Below are 20,410 nucleotides of genomic sequence, written 5' to 3' on the forward strand. Positions count from 1 at the left end.
AGCCTTTGGGTTTCGTGTTTTATATAAACAGTTATTTTTAATGATTTGTCTGTCAACAAACAAAAACAAAACAAAAAATAGCATTGTGTATGGGTTCTAAGCAGTTGACACGATAAGTAACATGCATGAGCCCTAGGTAAGTGTAGGAAAATATATAAGTAAAACATCCATAGTAATAGTAATTCTTAAAAAAAAAAAATATATATATATATAATACCTTCTCCCCCCCCAAAAAAAAAAACAAATGACCCCCCCACCAAAAAAAAAAAAAAATAGTATCATGTAAGGGTTGTAAAGACGCTCCAAAATTGAAAAATAAATAATGGTACTTGTACCTTCATTTATATGAAGAAGTGGATTATAGAATTGGCCAGTCTCAGCTAATCAGATGGGGCGGATTTTGAAAAGGAAGAATTTATTATTTTTTAATCGGTTAATGGAAAGATTATGTTATGTGTATATAGCTAATAACCAGTTACAATGGGGGCAATGTAAATCTCATAGGAAAATGTAGAATAAGTCCCGATGTCAACTGGTAGCAGTGGCAGGAATATTTATAGAGAAAAATAGGGACTCCTTCCTCTATATATGTCGCGATTGTGATGGTGTTGCTCCTAGAATGCAATGTAGCATTTTATTATAACAATTTAATGAGTCTATAATTGTGTTCGAAAATTACATAAAATAGTGGCTAAAAGCTTAGACATAATGAAAGAGTATATGACATCTGTTATTGCAAAACTACAATACTTTGGTCCAGAGGGAAATTTTTGCAGTCAAAATATTATATAGGAGATATAATACAATCAAGTTTATAAATTATGAACAGTAACAGACATAAAAAAATTTTAAATGTGATGCATTTATGAAATGAATGTCTCAAAGCAACATTATATACAATGTTTTGTTGGGATGTGGTGTAAAAATAGCTAGCCTTATTAGTTTAGAATAGTTTGGATCGTTTGTGTGACTGCAACGTTGGTGAATGTCTTTACTTGATAATATCGAAAATTACATTGAATATCCCCGGATGTGTGTGAAAACTATTGCAGCTGTTTCATGTCAACGAGTGTAAACTTTGGAGCATTGAACACACAAGGAATATCAAGTGACTCGAAAAAGAACACTGGAGAAAGACGCCAACAAATATAAGCTTGGTATTGCAGCGATTAAGCACTTCGATCAGTCAAAAAGGCAACAGGAAAGATTTGAATAAGATAACTTAACGTTATTGAGAAGGATTTCTCACATACAGTACACATCAATATCTATGATGAAACCCCAGGCATAACAATTGCAAGACTTGAACATGCAACTGGGGACAGAAACGTTTTGATAACTTCTATTAAGAACGTCATGAAGATGTGAAGATGACGATTCACATTGTTATTTTAACGCTAATAACTTATTAGCTCTCAAAGCATAATTCAAAGGAATTGGGTTTGTTTGCTTTTTTTCAAAAAGTTATTCATGATTCTCTTTCCTGGTTTAGTTTTTCTCATCTCTTGTTTAAGCGAAATATTCAATTAGTAAGCTTTACAAAATTGTGTTCATGAAGAAAGAATTCACTTTGAAAAACTACATTTTTTCATATGAAATTGGCTGATGTTTGATGGAAGATATTAGAATAAAAGCACAAAGATGTCAACAGTACTCATTATAGAAATTAATAGAAATTATTCAAACTTTAAATCAATACATTTCAAGTTATTGCAACTCTTCAGTTTAATGTATATTTTGTATTGAATTGATATTTAGTTCTTGTCTAAAAAACATTTTAAGTTACCAATTAAGATGTGAAAACGATGACGTGCTAATACACTAATTAAAGGAGATTAATCGTAGATTTGGTTAACAGCATATCAACCATTTATGAGTTATTTAATGCTGAATAAAGTTGTCAAATGGAATCCTATAGGTGGGATAATTACTTTATACTATTAGAAAACATTACTCCCAGAAGAAAATTTTGCCATGAGAGTGGGATCATTGCTCCTAGTAAACTTTACATTTTGGCAGGGGTAATTTATTTTTTTTGTACCCAACATGATGAACCCTCAGCCACCATCTTCCAGTATCTATTTGGGAGGAAAAACCAGATTGAATAATACGATTGGGGGGTGAACTTATAGATACTAGGGCATGACGTGACCAGCTAATCAATCGGATCAGGCTTCTTTGACCTTATGTGCAGTCAAAGTAGAGCATTAAAAATCATTTGACTCTTTATGCAGCCAGGCAAGACTACTTAGCCATCAGGATCCTGTCCTAAGGCATCATGAGGTGCCTACAGGTTTCCCAGTTTTCATACCTCTCCAGGAGGTTGTAGTCAGGGAATTTGTTGCTCCTGTCAACAAGAAGAGATAAATTGTAAAAGCAGTCATCTCGTTTATGAGTGCTGATTCAAGAAGTCTTCAGCACTCATTATAAACTGATAGTTAAACAATGCAATGGTTTCTACAATTTATCTCCTATAATCAGCAAACTACCCTAACCCAACCAAAAAACTTAATTTTAAATCAAGGCTAACAATTTTTACACTATATTCTCAAAAGTTTGTACATAACATTAATGAAAAAAATATGAATTTCGCTTCAAAGGTACCGCAACTATTTTGAATTCTAATATCTACATGTCTGAAAAAAAAAAAAAAATTCTTTCCACGTCAGACACAATGTATTTAAAAATTTAAACTTTATTTTTCAATTTATCTTGAGAAATATTTGGGATGAAATATTAATATAAACAATTTGTTTTTTCATTACATTGGATTATTATAAGGGTTGTTCCTAAAACCTTTTTTCTTTTAACTCCAGAAGTTGAAGAGCTATAAAGACAGGAATGGTACCATTAAAATAAGCAACCTTTTGTGTTCCAGAATTTATTTTTCTACATAGTCACCACCATGCTCAATGCACTTTTTCCAGGAATTTAATGATGCCACTCTGCTTCTGATGCACACCTCTGATGGAGGTGGCTTGCTAAGAGTCTCACACTCAATATGTGCAATAAAGATAAAATTTTCAAGTCATGGATGTGTAAGTTCAGTCATCATAATGCAATTTGCAATCCCCTCTGATCCATTCAAACGGAATAAAAAATAGAAGGTATTACTTTTGGACCACCTTTCGTACTTCCATAAACATCATCATATGCATGTATTGAGAAAATAAGTGGAATAATGAATAACTACATTAATGCAAATCAAAATGTTCATTAAGAGACCTTTTTGAAGCAATTTTGATTGCCAGGTAAGACACACATGAAATAGAATATGAAGAGTTTGTGTCAATATTGAAAACTTTGCATGTATAAATATACTTACTGAATTAAGCACTTGCTCTAAAGTGTCCAAAATAATTAACTGGGACTCATAGAAGTTGCGTTCCATTTCAGGCCCAGTTATGCGCTGGAAATAAAAATGGAGATTTAAGATAAACTTTACCAAATAAAAATATTTAAAACAAATTTTTGAATAAAAAAAATTAATTAGAAAAGAAATGTAAAATATTTTACAAAACTTTACAGACATTTATTTCAAAACATTTTTAGAAGAAATTCTTCTATAATGTAAAGCGGAGAGAATTGCTCAAATTCTACAGAAATGTGTATATAAATTCCAACATTAAATTACAGATGGAATCATTTAAGTTTTGTATTTTTTACCAAACATCAGAATGACCAAATGAAAATGTAGGTGAGAAGCAATAACTACACCTAAAAGATGTTCATTAAAGCTATATCCTTAAATTTTAATAAAACAATTAAAAATAAAATTTAATTTCAACAATTTTATAATTATTAAGAGGCATTATGGTATTGTTACTGTGAAACGATGGTTACCAATCTCAACCATTACAGTCCTTATTGGAAATGTCTACAAATTGTATACAATTACAAATGGATCATTAGTGTCACCAATCACAGCATACTGTATAATCAACCAACTTGCTGTTTTGATTAAATTATCAATTGTTAACAATTCTGCACTCTCAACTAACAACGTTCAGGGTTCAATCTGACAATGCTATCAAAACTTGCTACTCCAAAACCTGATGTACTGCTATCAAAGCTCGATACTCCAAAATGGCTGTCTCTGAAAAACAGGCGCTTTATTCAAACTGACAGCATCTCATTTGCATATGATTGACAAGAAATTGTGTTAGCTTGTGCAATTATTGAAAATAAAATTAACTGGAGGTTGCCATTTTATTTTTTTTCTGTTATTCAGCAACTAAAACATGCAAACATTTTCGAAGCAAGTAATTTTTGCACTCGTTACAATTTTCTCTACAGCTTCAAAGACCAATCTTGTACTCCACTAACGAAGTTTATTCTTAATAACTTGCAGTAGACTAAACTAAGAAATTAATAATTAAATGATCTTTTTAGTGTCTTAAAACGTCAACATTGACTGGATGTGTACGGTTTTATAACATTGCAACTTTTTTAATGTTGAAACAATACAAATTGTAAGTATTGTATACAATTCATCAATCATTACTTAATAGGTGGGGAAAAATTATGGGTTCATACCTTTCTAGATAGCATGTACACAATGCATCCAAAAGATTTTAAATTCCGCATAGTCAATTTCATAGTCTATGATTAGCGTTACAAGTTGATTTTTTCTTTTTAGATAATTGTTATTTCATCAACTTGCATGAAAAGATGTAAAAGATGCTTAAAACCGTTTGTAATCATGCAAATACCATCAGTAGTTCAAAAGTCACGAGAATCTTAAGTGCCAAAATTTATGCTTTTTCCATGGACATTTTTTTTTTTTTTAGAAAAAGTGGGCTAAATTACAGACCTCAACATTTCAAGAAATTTGGTAATTTTGCCACCATTTATTTATTTTTCAATCTATTCTCATGAAACTTGGCACTCTTATTTAAAATTGTGTGCTCTTTCTGATTATGCAGTCAAATCTGATGTATCTCTTTACCATAAGCCATGAATTATAAATTAATATGTACAAATTTCAATTTTTTTAAAACTGGCGCATGGTATCATACAGTGGGTGTCTATTCATGAACAAAACTAAGTATTATACTGGTATTTAAATATAGCTTTATTGAGAATAGAAATTTTCTTGCCTCCTCACCAAAGAAGTGCTTGATCTGGGGTGTAGCCATTGAATGCCGAAAGAGCATTCATGGCCGGTATTTCAAAGAAAAAAAAAATATTGAGTCAATATGAATTAATCTCAGAAATAAATCAAAGAAAATTTTTCATATAGATTTTGGATTTCTGTAAAATTCCCATAGTTGACCAGAACTTATGCATTTTGGGACCAGTTCAATTTTCAATTTTGTAAATCCTTTCTATCTGGCCCAAAATATACCCCTATTTTCTGAGATGCAATCATAAATCGTACTCTACATGAATCCTCAATGTAACTTTCACAGTACCAGGATACCAGGAATCCTAATAAGCAACAACTATATATTCACCAGTTGATGGTAATTTTTGTCATTTCTATTGTTTTACTGAAAATTCAATTATGTAAACAAAGAAATAAAATGGTAATTTTTTATCGTTTCGACATTAACATTTAAAATAATTACTTTTTTTTAAGTTTTAGGGTATGCTGACAATGAATATCGCATTTGAATTTTCTGCAAATAAGTAGTTTTCCAGATATTAAGCAATGTCATTTCTTATGTTATCGCTGGTGGCCATCTTGCTACGCACATGCACAACCCCGAGAAACTATGCACAAATGCGCATACAAAGATGGCCACTAGCAATAATGTAAGAAATGAAATTGCTTAATATCCGAAAAGCTACTCACTTGTGGAAAATTTAAATGCGATATTCGTTTTCAGCATACCCGAAACCTTAAAAGGTAGTTATTTTAAAGAAAAATGCTAAGGTGGAAACAAGGTGAAAATTTACATTTGCATCACAATGAAATTCTTTATCGAACCGCCTAATTATTATTATTATTATTATTATTTAGATATCCTCAGTTAAAAAAAAACAAAAAAGCGGGTTTGTTTTACGGATTCAAAAGGGTCTTGAGAATGAGTTAAAAATAAATTCAAGTTTTACAATATCTTTTTTAATTGTTAGGTGAAAGTACAGAATAGTTAACAAAACCCCCTTTCTCTCCCCCATGTTAAGAATGGGTTTCTAAATAATAACATTATTTCAGCATGGTAGCATAAGTGCACAAGTACCTTTTATTTGTTACTAGCGGGAGGATACCCGGCGTTGCCCGTGTGTTGGGGGGGGGGAATCAAAATAAAAGAATAATCTGAAAAAAAACAGCGAACACGAAAAATGGCATAAATAACCCTGTTTCAATATAGTATTGTTTGGAAATCAAATTTGGAAAACTTGAAAATTTTTTTCAATTAACAAACTCAGAATAAAAAATGACTAGTAAGATGAAAGCAGAAAAACAGTTTTATATTTTTAAGAATACTTTAGTCAGCTCAGCGCATTATGTTAGCATTAGCGAGCCGTTTTTCTGTTAATAATAAAAGATAACATTTTAAAGAAATTTCCGCACAATAATTATAAAATATTTACATATTATACATGAAAATAATTCTGAAACTATTATCTATATGAAAATGGATGATATATGCCGATTTATCTATCAATTTTGAAATATTCTTTGTCAATTTGCTCGGTCATAACTTTGCTTCCTGTGGTCATAAAAATAGAAATAAAACACCAGTAGAGATGGACTTCTTTGTTTAAATAACCTGTAAAATTTCAGCCATATCCAATCAAATTTAACCCCAGACATATGTGTCCAAACGTAACGTATAAAATGTAAACATTGAAAAAAATAGTTTCCCTTTTTGTTGCCGTCATTTTTTACCGTTTTTTTCATTTTTAACTTGGAGCATAAAAATATTGAATGCATAACAGAAAAATAAATTATCATTGGAATGCTTATTCTATTCTCTTTTCATCAATGTAATTCTTTTAAAAATTGACCCACAAATAAAAAAGATACAACTTGTAGAAGCACATTATTGCTGATGTCCACGAAAATAGAGCATACGCTTGTAATGCTACTATGATGGTATTTATCAAGTCCCCTCGCATCTCCATATGTCAGTAATGGAAGCTGTTATAGACTTGAATAATATTTTGTGCAGAAATAAGTCCAGTAAATATTGATTAGAAGAGATTGTAAAACTTGGGTAAAACTAAAATAAGATTCACCTTCTAAAGAATATCTGGAGAGCGAAAGGATGAAGTGTTATATAGTAATGGGTATATTCACGAATATATATCTGATGACTTAAATTCACAGAACACTGACATGTAAACAGAAGTCAGTCGGCCAGCATGAGCACTCAGATGTTACTTTGATTTGCTGCATGCTCTAAACAGATGCGATGTTATATGATTCAAAGAGAACGTTGCAAGTTCATCTGAAGTGTTGTGGCATCAGAGTAGTTTGCATCTACATTCGTAATACATAATCGCCTTTAGTTGTAAAAAACACATCCAGCTAACGACTAAGTGCAGCATCTAACAGACCCTTGTTCATACTATCCTTCTCTACAGGTGCAAAACTTAGCCCCTATGAGTAGCTGACATTTAAAAGCTGGAGAAATTCGATCGGTGGTGTACCAGCGCATTCTCAAGATTCGTATTTCTGACCATGTCATGAATGCCATAATTCACGCAAAATGTAAGCCTCCTAGATTTGAGGAAGTATTTATCATCAGGAGGCTCTGATAGTTCTGGCACACCTTTTATCGTCCCATAACTGACCCGATTCACAAAGCAATAGCACCAACACAGCTACTGGGAAGGTGCAAGATGATGATCAACTGAAGACGTGGCTCGTAACAGTCAAAAGTGACTTTGGACTTATGACCGGTCCTCATGACTTTAGCGTGCAGTGATGGAATCACAAATGGCTGAAGTGTTGAGGAGTTGGCAGCGGACAGGTCTGAATGGACTGCTTTGACTCGTCATGCAGCAAATTCACATTAAGCAGGCCCAGTCCTTCCTCCGGGCAAATGTTGTCACAAATACAAGTATTCAAAAAGAGCGAGTGAGACATGTGCTTTAAAATGGACAGCACGGTAAAGAAATTATTTAAGAATCGTTTAAAGCTCTAGAATACCCCTACCTCTGCAATTATTAGAAAAGGACAGCAGCTAAATAAATGGTCCTTCAACTTAGAGACATTCTTTTTCTTCTTTATACTGTGAAACCAATTCTCGAACAAGACTTCATCCTATAAATAAAGTGTCTCAGTTGCATGAGGAGTATTGCAGTTGAACACTAGAAACACAAAGTATGATTTCATTGTGCCGTTATGATTTGTTGACCTGCATTCAGTAACATGTACTTTATTTGATTGCTACATGCGGCTATTAGACCTCCCCTTAAAAAAGAGATATATACAACAGAGAGAGGCAGGATGAGAATGGGAGAGAATTAATAAAAATAAATACACAAGAATAAAAATTAAATATATTTTTTATTCTCACTCTTAGATAACAAATACCCTTTTTTTAAGTTGGTTGTAGTGTTGTTTAATAATCAATATCAGATAGTTGATCCTACACATTAGTTTTCTAATTAGTTTCTCAAATGTTATCTATGTTGGTGATGAGAAAGGAACAGTTTAACACAAGCTAATGTGCTGCCGCCATTATTGCATCGCATTCACTACACCAAACAATGAAATAGAACATCTCTGCTGATAACTTCCATGTAGCATCTCAAGAGAGTATGTTCAAAACCATAAAAGCAAACTTCTATGAAAGCTGCCACCTACATGTCTGAAGTCTATCAACCTGAACAACCTACATTTTTTCACTGGCGTTATCTTTGCATATGTGAGACGAGAAGTTGCCAGCAACTCAAAAGCTACCAGTGATGAATTTCATCTCTATCATGGACATGAACCAATGTCCAACGACTATGTCTAGTCCCTAAGAACAAAAAAATAGGCTAGACTATAGTATTGAACCTAGGAGATAGAAAATGCTCCCTTTCCCCTATTACTGAAATGTGAATCCCCCTCCCTCCTGACTCAGAAGCACCTTAGGTCCAGTGGAGGACATTCAACAATCTGAGAATGAGAATAAAGTAATCAAAAGCTATGATCCAATCATCTGCAAATGTAAAAAGAAACAGCCCAAGTTGAAACAATTTCCTGCCAACTATTCAATCAGTGCAGTTTGATAGATCTTGAAGAGTTCAATGATAATGCAAAGTTATACATAAAATGTAAACAACTGTCATATTACATGCAGAGAAGAATTAGCTTCTCAATAATATCTTCTATCCAGTTCATTTTCCATCATTGTGGCTTTTACTAGCCTTTTTAGCCCATTAAAAACGGCAAAAGTTATAGTCCATTGACTTAGAATAAGTGTTTTATGCTAAACTGATGGTTAAATGTGCTTGTTCTTTGCATTAAATACCAATCCCTAATAATCTTGCTGTGCATCAGATATTATAATGCTTAGTTTGCTGCACCTTATTATTCGAATACTACCGTGTTTGAATATATGGTTAAGTGTTAGTTTTAGTCATTTAGATTTGCTTTAAAGCTTCACCGCTCACTCATTTTGCGACCAAATATCAAACAATTTGTACAGTTCATAAGTCACCTTCTCAGCTATATTTTGAAATAAAAATTTTCATTCATTAAAACAAAAGTTATTACAAAATTACTGGTGTTTAAAAGTCCTCAGAATTAGTAAGGAATGTGAGAGATGGTTTCTTCTGATTGGCAGTTGGTTACCATAGCAACTTTTTTGTCATTGACACCGTCATAAATCATAGCAAGAATGTTGCTTGTATGCCATTTTATTTGGGTTATATAGAGTAAATTAACAAAAGTGATGCTCTTTGCTGTGCTAGGAGTAATTTCGCTTACGACGTTAATTCTGTTTCTTTTTTGTTTTTTTATCTCTTCTTTCTGTTTATTTACTTAATTATTTCTTATTTGATTTTTTTATTTAGTCAATTTAAGCAGGTGGTAATTTTTTTTATGGATTGTTGACAATGCATATGATATTGAACACAAAAAAGAAAATATTTCAAAGCAAAGCCTGGAAAAATCATGGATTACATAGAAATATGCGAACAGTACAAGGAAAAGTACAAGGACTAGTTATTAAAACTGGAAAAGAAAAAGACAAGATATTCTAGTAAAAAATATAAATTTATAACTTAAAATATTGTTTTACTAGAATATCTTGTCTTTTTTTTTTTTTCAGTTTTAACAACTAGTCCTTTTAGTTTTTTTCTAAGCTTAATCTTAACTATATTACTTTTCATACTCACATTTTTCTATGTAATCATATATGTTCATACGAAATTTTAGCCAGATCTGACCAGTAGTTTCGGAGAAAAAGCGGAACTTAAAAATACTTATCTCTAGTAATCTCTAACTGTGCATCAAACAAATCCCATGGACAAAAACAGACTAACAGAAATATAACAGAAAATCGATATTTTTGCTTAAAAGATTTTGTATCATTAGATTAAAAATAAAGTGTTTTTGTTTGGTATGAATTATCAAATACCAATCCAACCTTTCTTTCAAACAAATTCAGCTGGTGATATTCCTGCATTTGTGCTCTAAAATTATCCAATACACTCAAAGAAACCATAACATCAATTTATCTCGAGTTTCATTCCATCTGATTTTATTTACATTTGCTTAATCTATGAAACAGTCTTCCAGATGCCAAGATTGTGAATGGTACAGATTCTTTAGCTGCAAATTGAATTCCATTATCAGAAACAATTGTACTAGGAATACCAAATTTTTAAAAGATTTTGTGCAAAAACGTTTAGTGTTTTTGCACATTAGTTTTTTTTTATAATTGACCATTTCGTAAAACTATCTCCTACAATAAAAGCTAGTAACTCATTGGTTTTGCATGATCAATATATAATCTTTAATATGGTCTATCTGCTTTTTGGCCACAAGTTAATTTTTACCAACTGTGTTTTCCCCAATAGTATTCACAAAGTCTATCCTAGCCACTATTAGATTAATAAACATGATTCTTGATGTGGCCATTCATTCTAGTGATTCCAGAATGTTCCGTATGAAAATATTTAATATTTTTCTTTAGCGATGCTTGTATCTTCACACACTCAGAACATCACCAGAAAGATATTTTTGTTGACATTTTTTTTGCCAAATAAATTTATCAAATTTAATCTCTTTAAAGGGTCACTGGCAATTCTTTCAGTTTTTTTTTTTTACTGTATTGCAAAGTACATTTTTGTTTTTCATTATGTTTAATGAAGCAATCACCAGTTCCTCTAGAGGATCACCTAGCTTCAGAATAAGCCTTGACAATCAGTCTACATGGACTAATTTTTTTTTTTTTTTTGATGGAATTCCATTGTAAATGTATAGTTTAAAAGAATACGGCTTCATTTTTGTAAACAATTTACAATATCGTATGTCTTTCTTGGATCCAAATATTGATAGCAATGATTGTAGTCCATTTGCAAAATGAATCTTATTCCATGTAAAAATTGCAAAATTTTACTGAAAATATTCGACCTGTTGCCTCTTTTTCTATTTGAACGTAATCTTTTTCTGCTGACAGTAAACATTTTTGATGTGTGAATGACTATTTTTAGCTGTTATCTTTCTAATGTAGTGAAACAGTACGTAATCGTAAAGTACTAACACCAGTTGCAACATCTCTTTATTATGACCCGAATGCACAAGAGATAAGTCAAATGTTTAAGTCTTTATAATGTTTTAATAATCTTTGACTTTCAGACGATCAGTTCCATATTGAAGGAAACTTTTTTTTTTTTTTTATTGCTCTTACTTTCAACCTTTCATTGTGTTTCAAATATTTAGTAGTTGTTAAAAACAATTTACATATACCATCACCATATTCAGTTTAATGCCTGCTTTACATGCTAGCATGTGTTGGACAGTTTTTAGAAATTCACTTTCAAACTAACCTCTGACCAAGTATTTATACATATTTTCTTTCTCAAAGCCATTTTTAATCACTCCCTCCCATGCTGTGCTCCTTTGGGAACTGAACCTGCTACCTCAATTGATCTAAATCTAATCCAATAACCTCATCCATTCTTTCAACATAGCCATATCATCAACATCTCTCATTCTTCACACGTCTTACTATACTGTCTAGATTTAATCTTCTGAAGTTTTTTAGATTCACATTAGATCTCCATCACCTCATTCTCACATAATTTCTCTCCATGCAACACATGTTCTCAACTTTAACTGGTCAGGTTTCACATACACACATCACACTGTATACACGTGCCTGATGGACTCTTCCCTTCATCAGTAGCAAGGCTCTGTTGGTTACTAATGGTAGAAGTTTGCTGAACTTACAACATCCACTCTTTAAGTCTTGCAATCACACTAACATCTGCTTCACCATTTAATAGTTTTGCCATCCAGATATTTCTCCACATCAGAATTCTCATCCATTTCAACTATCTTGCATTTCTTGTACACACACTGGTTATCCTCTTTATTCTACCTATCAGTAATTCCAGTGCACTTTCATGTACCTAATGCTTACAAGTCCCACAAAATATTGAGTTGCACCCAGCACCCTTCCCACAAACTGGACAGGGGAATTTTCCACTTTCTGGAGGCTTTCCAACATTACAAGAACCAATCATGACTTTGGTTTTAAGAACATTCATTCAGACTATTACTTTCCATAGTATTCCTTAAAGTCTTCAATTTGACAAGTAGACCTTCCATTGTTTCACAGGCAAGTACTAAAGCATCATCATACAAGAGCAGTTCTGTACAAAACTTCATGGACAATAATTCTTATGGTCTGCATACACTCCCTAATGCCTACTCAGTATGGTGATGGGGACTAGTGCTTTTATCAAAACACCATCTCCAGGTGATTACCTACCAACGCTTACCAGTGCTTCATTTGCATTTTAGACTTTTAAAAAAATATTTGCTGGTTTTGTGCTTTATTATCCACCACAGAATCCAACGCGGCAGGGGATTTCAATCACCTTTCAGAGATTTCTATCACACTTCAAGTAGAGTTTCTAGCCCCTAGTCTTTTCCAGATTGGTGTCTAGAAACTAATACTGAGTAACATTAAACAGTTATCTTTAGTTTTTTAAGTGCAATTGATCTTCAGCCACCACCTTCTAGTGTTTAAAAGGATGAGTATCTGATTAAAGAAAGATCAAGTTTAACAGTACAACTAGGATTAGTTGGTGTTTTTTCCCTTTTCTTTTTGCTACGACATGTCATGACTAACCGCTTGATTAGATTGGTTAGACATAAGACGAGAAAGGCCCAAAGTAGAGTGTTGCAAATTACGTGACAATTTAAGTAATCATGAAACAGATTGCTCAGTCACCAAGATCCTTTTCTTAAGCATCACGGGTCATCACCCACAGCCAAAAGTAAGGGAATCTTACCACTCTAAAGTGAAATCAACATATTTTAGAAAGGAAAAAAAAATTTTAATTAAAAAAATAAAAAAATTCATTATATCCTGAATCATGGCAGTCTATGCACAAGGGTCTTTAGCAAGGTTACACAGATAGCTAACCCTAACCCGACTTGACCACCCAAAGATGACCACCTGTAAACCTAAGCTTTCTTCCATTGTTGTTGTCCAGGTTCTCAGCTGTCCACTGACATGCTTGTGCCACCCAGCCAGAGAGGTAAAAAGGATTACATTATAAATTAGCTCTCCCACTGGGTAATGAGCTATATGCCCAAACCATCGAAGACCTCGCTACATCAAGACACATTTAAAGTATTAACGAATAACATCAGTTGGGACATGGTCAGTTTGTCAACAATGCAAGGTTCAGTGGAGGCAATCATTATCAAAGACTTCTAGCTTCCAATGATCAACCACACTCATTGATCTCAGTCATATAGGAGGATTGACTGGATGGCAGATTCGTAGATAGAGGTGTATCTATCACTGCTGTCTGATTGATCTTCCTTGTTGATATTGAAATCTCCTGAACTGATGGAGGCACATAAAAGTGGATCTAGCACCTCAAATTTTATGATCAACCTCTGCTATACCCTGCCTGAATAAAACAATGGTGGATCCAAGATACAAATGAATTCATGTCCTCCAACAAAATGTCCTCATTCAGAGACAGCAGTCTCCAGCCCCTCTAAAGAAACCAAGAAAAAGAGGGCCTTAGTCTTCAAAGTGCTAATGCACATGCCAATGCAAAGTGCAACCTCCTGCAGCCTGTCTAGTGCAATCTGCATCTCATCTCCAGTCAACCCCAGCAATATGATGTCATTGGCATGTTAGGGCCAATACATCCATCTCCTATACAACTGCCAATCCTGATAGACTTGGAGAGCATGTTTAAGGATGTAATTAAAGCAAGTTAGGGAGAGCACAGATTCCTGTTGAATGTCAGTTTCCATCTCATCACCATAAGCTCATACCCAAACTTGTATCGGCCTGTAGTAGCACTGAAGGACTGTTGATAACGAATAAGAGATTTTCCTGGTATCACTTTTACACGAAAAGGCAGTATATTAAAACTGTACAAACTTTTGTCTGTAATTAATAATTCTGTAGAGTTTTTTTTTTTCAATCGTAATTGCAGGTATGCATTCAATAAATCAAGTTTTTAAAATATTTTTCTTCATTTAATTTTGAGAAGGTAATCATAAGAGTTTAAACAATCGTTTAGTTCAATTGAATAACTGACACAAACTGGAATTTTGTTGTTTTTTACTGCAGCAAGTGAATTATTCATCCAGTACTAGAGACTGTTCAACTTAGAATTGCATTTTTTCTAAATGACTCAGTTCTTTTTTTTTTTTTTTTTTTTTTAATTATTTTTGGAGCTACAAAGAGTACTTGTTTTTTAGTATGAAAATTGGTCATACATTATATTTTAATTCGAATATTGCTTGACCAGATTCTTAAATCTTCAGAAAAAATTTCAAAATAACCCCCCCTCCCCCATTTTTTTTTTTTTTTTTTTTTTAATTTTTGGTACTATTCGAAATTGTCTTCAAGCTAAGAAAGATATATTTAATGGTAGATTCCATTAAAAAAAAAAAAAAAAAATGACCACATCCAACCCATTCCAAATAGCCTTTGAGATTGATTCATGACAAATACTTTCAGTTTAATTTTTTTTTTTATGTGTTCAAAAATAATCCGTGTATATTTATTTTTTTTTTTATAAGTAATTAGTATTAATTTATCCAGTCGTCAGGCCTTTAGTGTCTAATAGAAATTTTACATTTGTGTCTTATTTACATTTACAAATATTTGTTTTATCATTGTAAAAGTGCTTTGTGTTTTTGTAGAGTTAATCAGATTTATAAATTTTGAATTTTTTTCTACAATGTGAGAACTTATATTGATTCTTCTTACAATTATGATACTCCTGGTTTTTAAATAGGAAATTTTTATATAAATGTCATTGATTGCATCCATAAGAATTAATTTAGAAAGAAAAAAAATCTAATCTTTGAAAAATTTTTAAGAACCTTTCTATTTATTAAAAGATTAAAATGCCTACCAAAAAATATAACTACTTAAATGTAAAATAATTATCTCTCATTAGTTTATTAAAGTTTTGTTTAAATAGTTTTATTAAAAATAATATTTAAAAATGGGAAAAAATGCAATTGACATTAAAAAAAAAATCTTGCTGTTGAAAAACTAAACTTTTTTTTTTTTCATGTTTACAGAAGATAAGGTAGACCAGCGTTGATTGAAAGTTGTTCCTCGTTTTTCCCACTCTGCTGGAGCCCTTAAACCCTAACTGATCCAGAAATTTTTTTTGCACCTTGTTCAGTTCTTTCAACTGAACATATGTAAAATCTCTTTCCTCAAGTTTTGCCATATGTGTTATGGCATAGATTTATTAGCTGCTGACATTCTTCTATTTTTTTTCTTTTTTGATTTAAAATCTTGTTTTAATTCTGATAGTAAGCATCATTTTTTTCTTTTAACTAATCAAGGCCAGTGTGCCACTTGAGGATAAAGAGATTTTCAGCTGGACAATAAACACCACCTTAAAAAGATTGAAATCAGTGGATAGAATGAGAAGATTACTTAAGAGGAATTGATTAGACACAGGAAAGGCTCAACAAGTATGTGTTTACATTATACTTGAAGTATTATATTTCACAGATGGAAGATTCTAGGAAAGAAACTATGTTCATGGCTGTGGTTACAATCAGAAGAGTTCATACTGTGAATGTTTATTTTTCTTTTTGAAGAAACATCTACCATGAACATAATACAGAAGAGAGAGGTTAGTAACATCTGTTCTGTGCGATAGAGGCTGTAGGAAAGAGAATAGCTCATCCTTCACAAGTTGATTTTGTACTCTGCCAAGAAAGAGTGCTTCAAGCAGTACTTCTCCAGATAATAACAGTACTCAATCTTCAGATGCATATGGCTTTTATATAAGTAAAGGATTGCATTAAGAGAGATACTTTTTAGGGTGGTAGAATGATTCAGCCATTTTTCCAGCAACCTTGTCAACAAATTTGATATAATTCTTCCATTTCAGGTAAAGAGTATAAATCAGTTCTAGTAGCTTATTAAAAAAGGGGAGGGGGGTCCTGACAGCAAGAGCCATTAATTCCAACTGAGGAAAAATGAAGATCTGAGCATTGATTGTTAAAATACAGAAGTTTGGTTTTTGAAACGTTAAAAGTTAACAAGCCACTTTTAATGCCCACTCTACAATATGTTCCAGGTCAGAAAAGACAGAGACGAAGATCTTTGTTGCTAATGCTCTCTGAGGTGCTGCTGTCATGTTCTCTACATAGATGTCAACAAACAATCCCAGATTATGCTTAGAAATTCGTCTATAAAGATCAGGAAGAAGGTTGGGTGCAGGATGAATCCTTAACATATACCAGCATTGATGCAATTGGCATACTTTGGACTTCTACCATGTAACAACTACTGTTGAAGAGAAAAAAATTTGATGGTTGAGAGGATATTTCCAGATATATAGATAGATAACTAACATTAAGTTTGTGTAGCAAATCTTTGTGCCAAACCCTACTGAAGCTCTTTGATATAGTACAAGAAAGTGCCCATCGATCGATTCACTTATCCAGTGTGATAGTAATGAGCACGTCAGTTGGTGATCTTGCAGGATCTTATGTCAATATGTGTTTAAACATGAACTTGTTTGCAAAACCACTTTATTAATAAAATAGTTTCCCGAAAAAAAAAAAACTATCTTTATTTTGGTAGTACCTAATGTTTAATAGTTCTAAATTTTATAAGCAATATCAAATATTTTTTTTCATTCTGTCATGGACAATAATCTTATATTTCCTTGTGTCTTTGAAAAGATGCTGTAAATGTGACCCTTACCAAAATTCTTAAATTGAGTTGATTACAGAATCAGGAAAAAAAGAATTAGTTAATTTTGCTAGGAAACTTTTATATGAGTTTTGAAAAAGATTTCCCCTCTCATTCAAAATGTTCTCGATACTGCTTTTAGAGCCTTTCTATATTAACTATATCATAGTTTAGTTTAAAACTTCCAGCAAAACTGTTGAAGTCATTAATTTTGAGAGTTTACCTGATGAGATTTCTTTGCTCGAGTTGAATTGGCTTCCTTCAAAGGAGAAAGTGTCATGGAAACAGTAAATTCACACGTGGTCCTCAATCGCATGTATATCCCCATTAGGGGAGAGGACGATGTTAGGTTTTTGCAGTTCTTGCATGGAAGTGTTGCGATGTCCCCTTACATACAGTGCCTGGTATTCTCAAGTGGTTACCCATCTGGTACTGACCAGTTTCAATGTTGCTTAACACTGGTGATCTAACAAGAATCAGTGTGTGAACATGATTTTGCCATATATGGCTTTCTTTGTGTCTTGTTCATAATTATAGTAACGCCACACAGGTCAATATAATATTCCTTGCCTGTTACTAATCTGTTGCATAGTGTTCCAACAGTTAATAGAAATAAATACACTCAGACACAGTTAAGATATGTTTTCAAATCTCCGAAACAGCTACATGGTAAGCAGCTGATGATCCCTGTTTTCTATTTACAAAATTTTAGTTAAGGTTTTCTCTTTTCATCTTTATGTAGTTAAATTCTGTTTTAAAATTGAAGACTTTTGCGAAATCAGCTTATGCAAGTGCTAAGTCTATTTCTATTTAACAATTTTAGTTAAGGCCTTTTTTTTTTTTTTTTCCATCCATATATAAATGAATTCTCTTTGGTCATTACAAACTTTTTAGAAATCGGATTATGTAGGTGCTTAGTCTGCGATAGGTTAAAATTAATATTTTTTTTTCCTTCCGGGAATTTAAACTGCATTCTTTATTTTTGCATTTTTTTATTCAAAGCTTCTTTAGACTATATATATATATATATATATATATATATATATATATATATATATATTTGTATTCTCACTCACATAACTCCATTCTATTGATAGTTCATTTCGAACTTAGTTCATTATTGTAGTAAGGAGTGTTATCACTCTAGAATAATTAGTGTCTGGCACAAAATGTAAACAATAAAATCTAAATTGTTAACATTTAAAACTAAAAACAAAAGAAATAAGAATTACTTGTACATTAAGGATTGTTCATATTTTTAACAATGGCATTTATTTTAATGTTTCAACATTCAGGAGTGATGATGAAATATAACATTACATGAAATCTTTACAACGCTTGGAAAATGTTTAGAGGAAAACAAATCCTTTTCATTTACATAAAGTTGGTCAACAGGAAATGTAAAACGCATCCAAAACTTACATGGAAACTTGAATTGCACAACTAAATTTTAAAAACAAGTCATCTGCGCAACAATTACGTTCATATATAAAGTTATATTTTTCGTAAGAAATACAAACAAAACAACCATTAGATTATACATGAGAGAAAACCTGCAAAGGTGATTACTTACCGTATTCGAAACAGACTGTAGTGTTTTGGTAAGTCCATTGATAACCAATGAAAATTTGTAACGACTAACATTGATAAGGCATTCCTTGTTCTGTTCCACATTTTGGATCGACTGATTTGTGTGCTGGCCTCTTTTTACAGGTAACTGAGAGAGAAGAAAAACAAAAAGCAAAATTAAAAACTTTTTAATTAAAGGATATAGATGAGAAAGTGGGTGTTGTCTTTTATCATTTCAGCTACATCTGACCAAAAGGTTCGTTAAGGATCAACCAAATACAAATCATATCAATTTTGATATTTGCATTTATAAAAAGTGCATAACCTTGCAGAAAGTAAATAACATCAAGAGCAGCTAATTCAAAATATTTTATAAAATACGAGAATTGTCTGCTTAATCAAAAAGCATTGAGATAAAAGCTAATTTTGATAAATATGATGTAAATAGTTGAAAGCTAAAGACTTGCTTAACATTATAATATTATAATGACTTAAGCGCGTTGAATCAGCTTTTTCTGAAGGAGAAAATTTTATGAGAATACCAAATTCACAAACAGTTCCCAGTTGTTTGTATATCCTCGTCAGGGGAGATAACATTGAGTTTTTGCAATTCTTGCAGAGAGGTGTCTGGGTTTGACCTTTACTCCTGATCTGAAATGGAACACGTACATCAAGTCTGTTGCCAAGGTCGCTGGAAAGATGGTGGGATCCTACCGCTCCAGAAGATATCTCACTACTGATGCAATTCTCTATCTAGCCAAGTACGTCCAAGGATGGAATACTGCTGCCATACCTGGGTAGGAGCTGCTAAAAACATCCTATCCTGCCTTGAGTACAAAATAGACTTCGTGGCTTAGTGGGGGATGCCCTTTTCTCTACCCTGCAACCTCTCTCCCACAGAAGAGACGCTGCAAGCCTATCCTTGTTTTATCGTTATTTCCATGGCAGGTGCTCGTCTGAACTCCAATCTCTGATCCCCCCCCCTCGCCAATCTTTCACGAAAAACACCCGTCTAGCTGAATCCACTGTGAAAAATTTCCCCCACTCTTTATCTGTGCCTAAATCAAAACGTGGATTCCATGCACAAAGTTTCTTTCTTAGAACTGCACGCCTGTGGAACTCTGTTCCGTCTGCCTGCTTCCCACCTGACTACAACTTGGATGTCTTCAAGTCCAACGTTAACAAATTCCTAATGAACCACCCACTTAAGTAAACACTTCATCAAATCTTCACACTAACGTAATGTACTTGCAATAACCCTTATCCCTGAGTAGCTTCCGGGCCTTCATAAGTGGTGACCACTGTGTAAAAAAAAAAAAAAAAAAAAAACCTTCATACAGCGTCTGGAATTCCAAAATGGTCACCCATCTGGTACTGACCAGGCTCAACTTTGTTGATATAACAAGAACCGGTGTGTCAATTATGATTACGCTGTATATATAACATTACAATGACTTGCTGTTATAACATTCCTCAAACAAGAAAAAGATATATTTTGTAAAGGTTTTTACATTATT

The 20,410-nt window shown here is 32.7% G+C and overlaps 1 protein-coding gene across 25 annotated transcripts in view; it reads right to left on the minus strand.

Annotated features, from left to right (window-relative positions):
* LOC145277800 (neurofibromin-like) overlaps positions 1-20,410 on the minus strand; it is a 345,586-nt gene that overhangs the window by 248,585 nt on the left and 76,591 nt on the right. For all 25 annotated transcript variants that reach the window (XR_013868231.1, XR_013868216.1, XR_013868230.1 and 22 more), the window contains exons 2-3: positions 18,898-19,041; positions 3,326-3,409 (exon numbers count right to left, since the gene is read on the minus strand). Coding sequence is in view for 21 of the 25 variants with exons in the window: in XM_080129724.1 (XP_079985850.1) it covers positions 3,326-3,409; positions 18,898-19,041 (228 nt within the window). In the remaining 4 variants the exon portion in view is untranslated. The remainder of the gene's footprint in view (positions 1-3,325; positions 3,410-18,897; positions 19,042-20,410) is intronic.

This window comes from Euprymna scolopes, chromosome 1 (assembly GCF_053919585.1).
Source record: "Euprymna scolopes isolate OS-2025 chromosome 1, ASM5391958v1, whole genome shotgun sequence".
NCBI lineage: Eukaryota > Metazoa > Mollusca > Cephalopoda > Sepiida > Sepiolidae > Euprymna > Euprymna scolopes.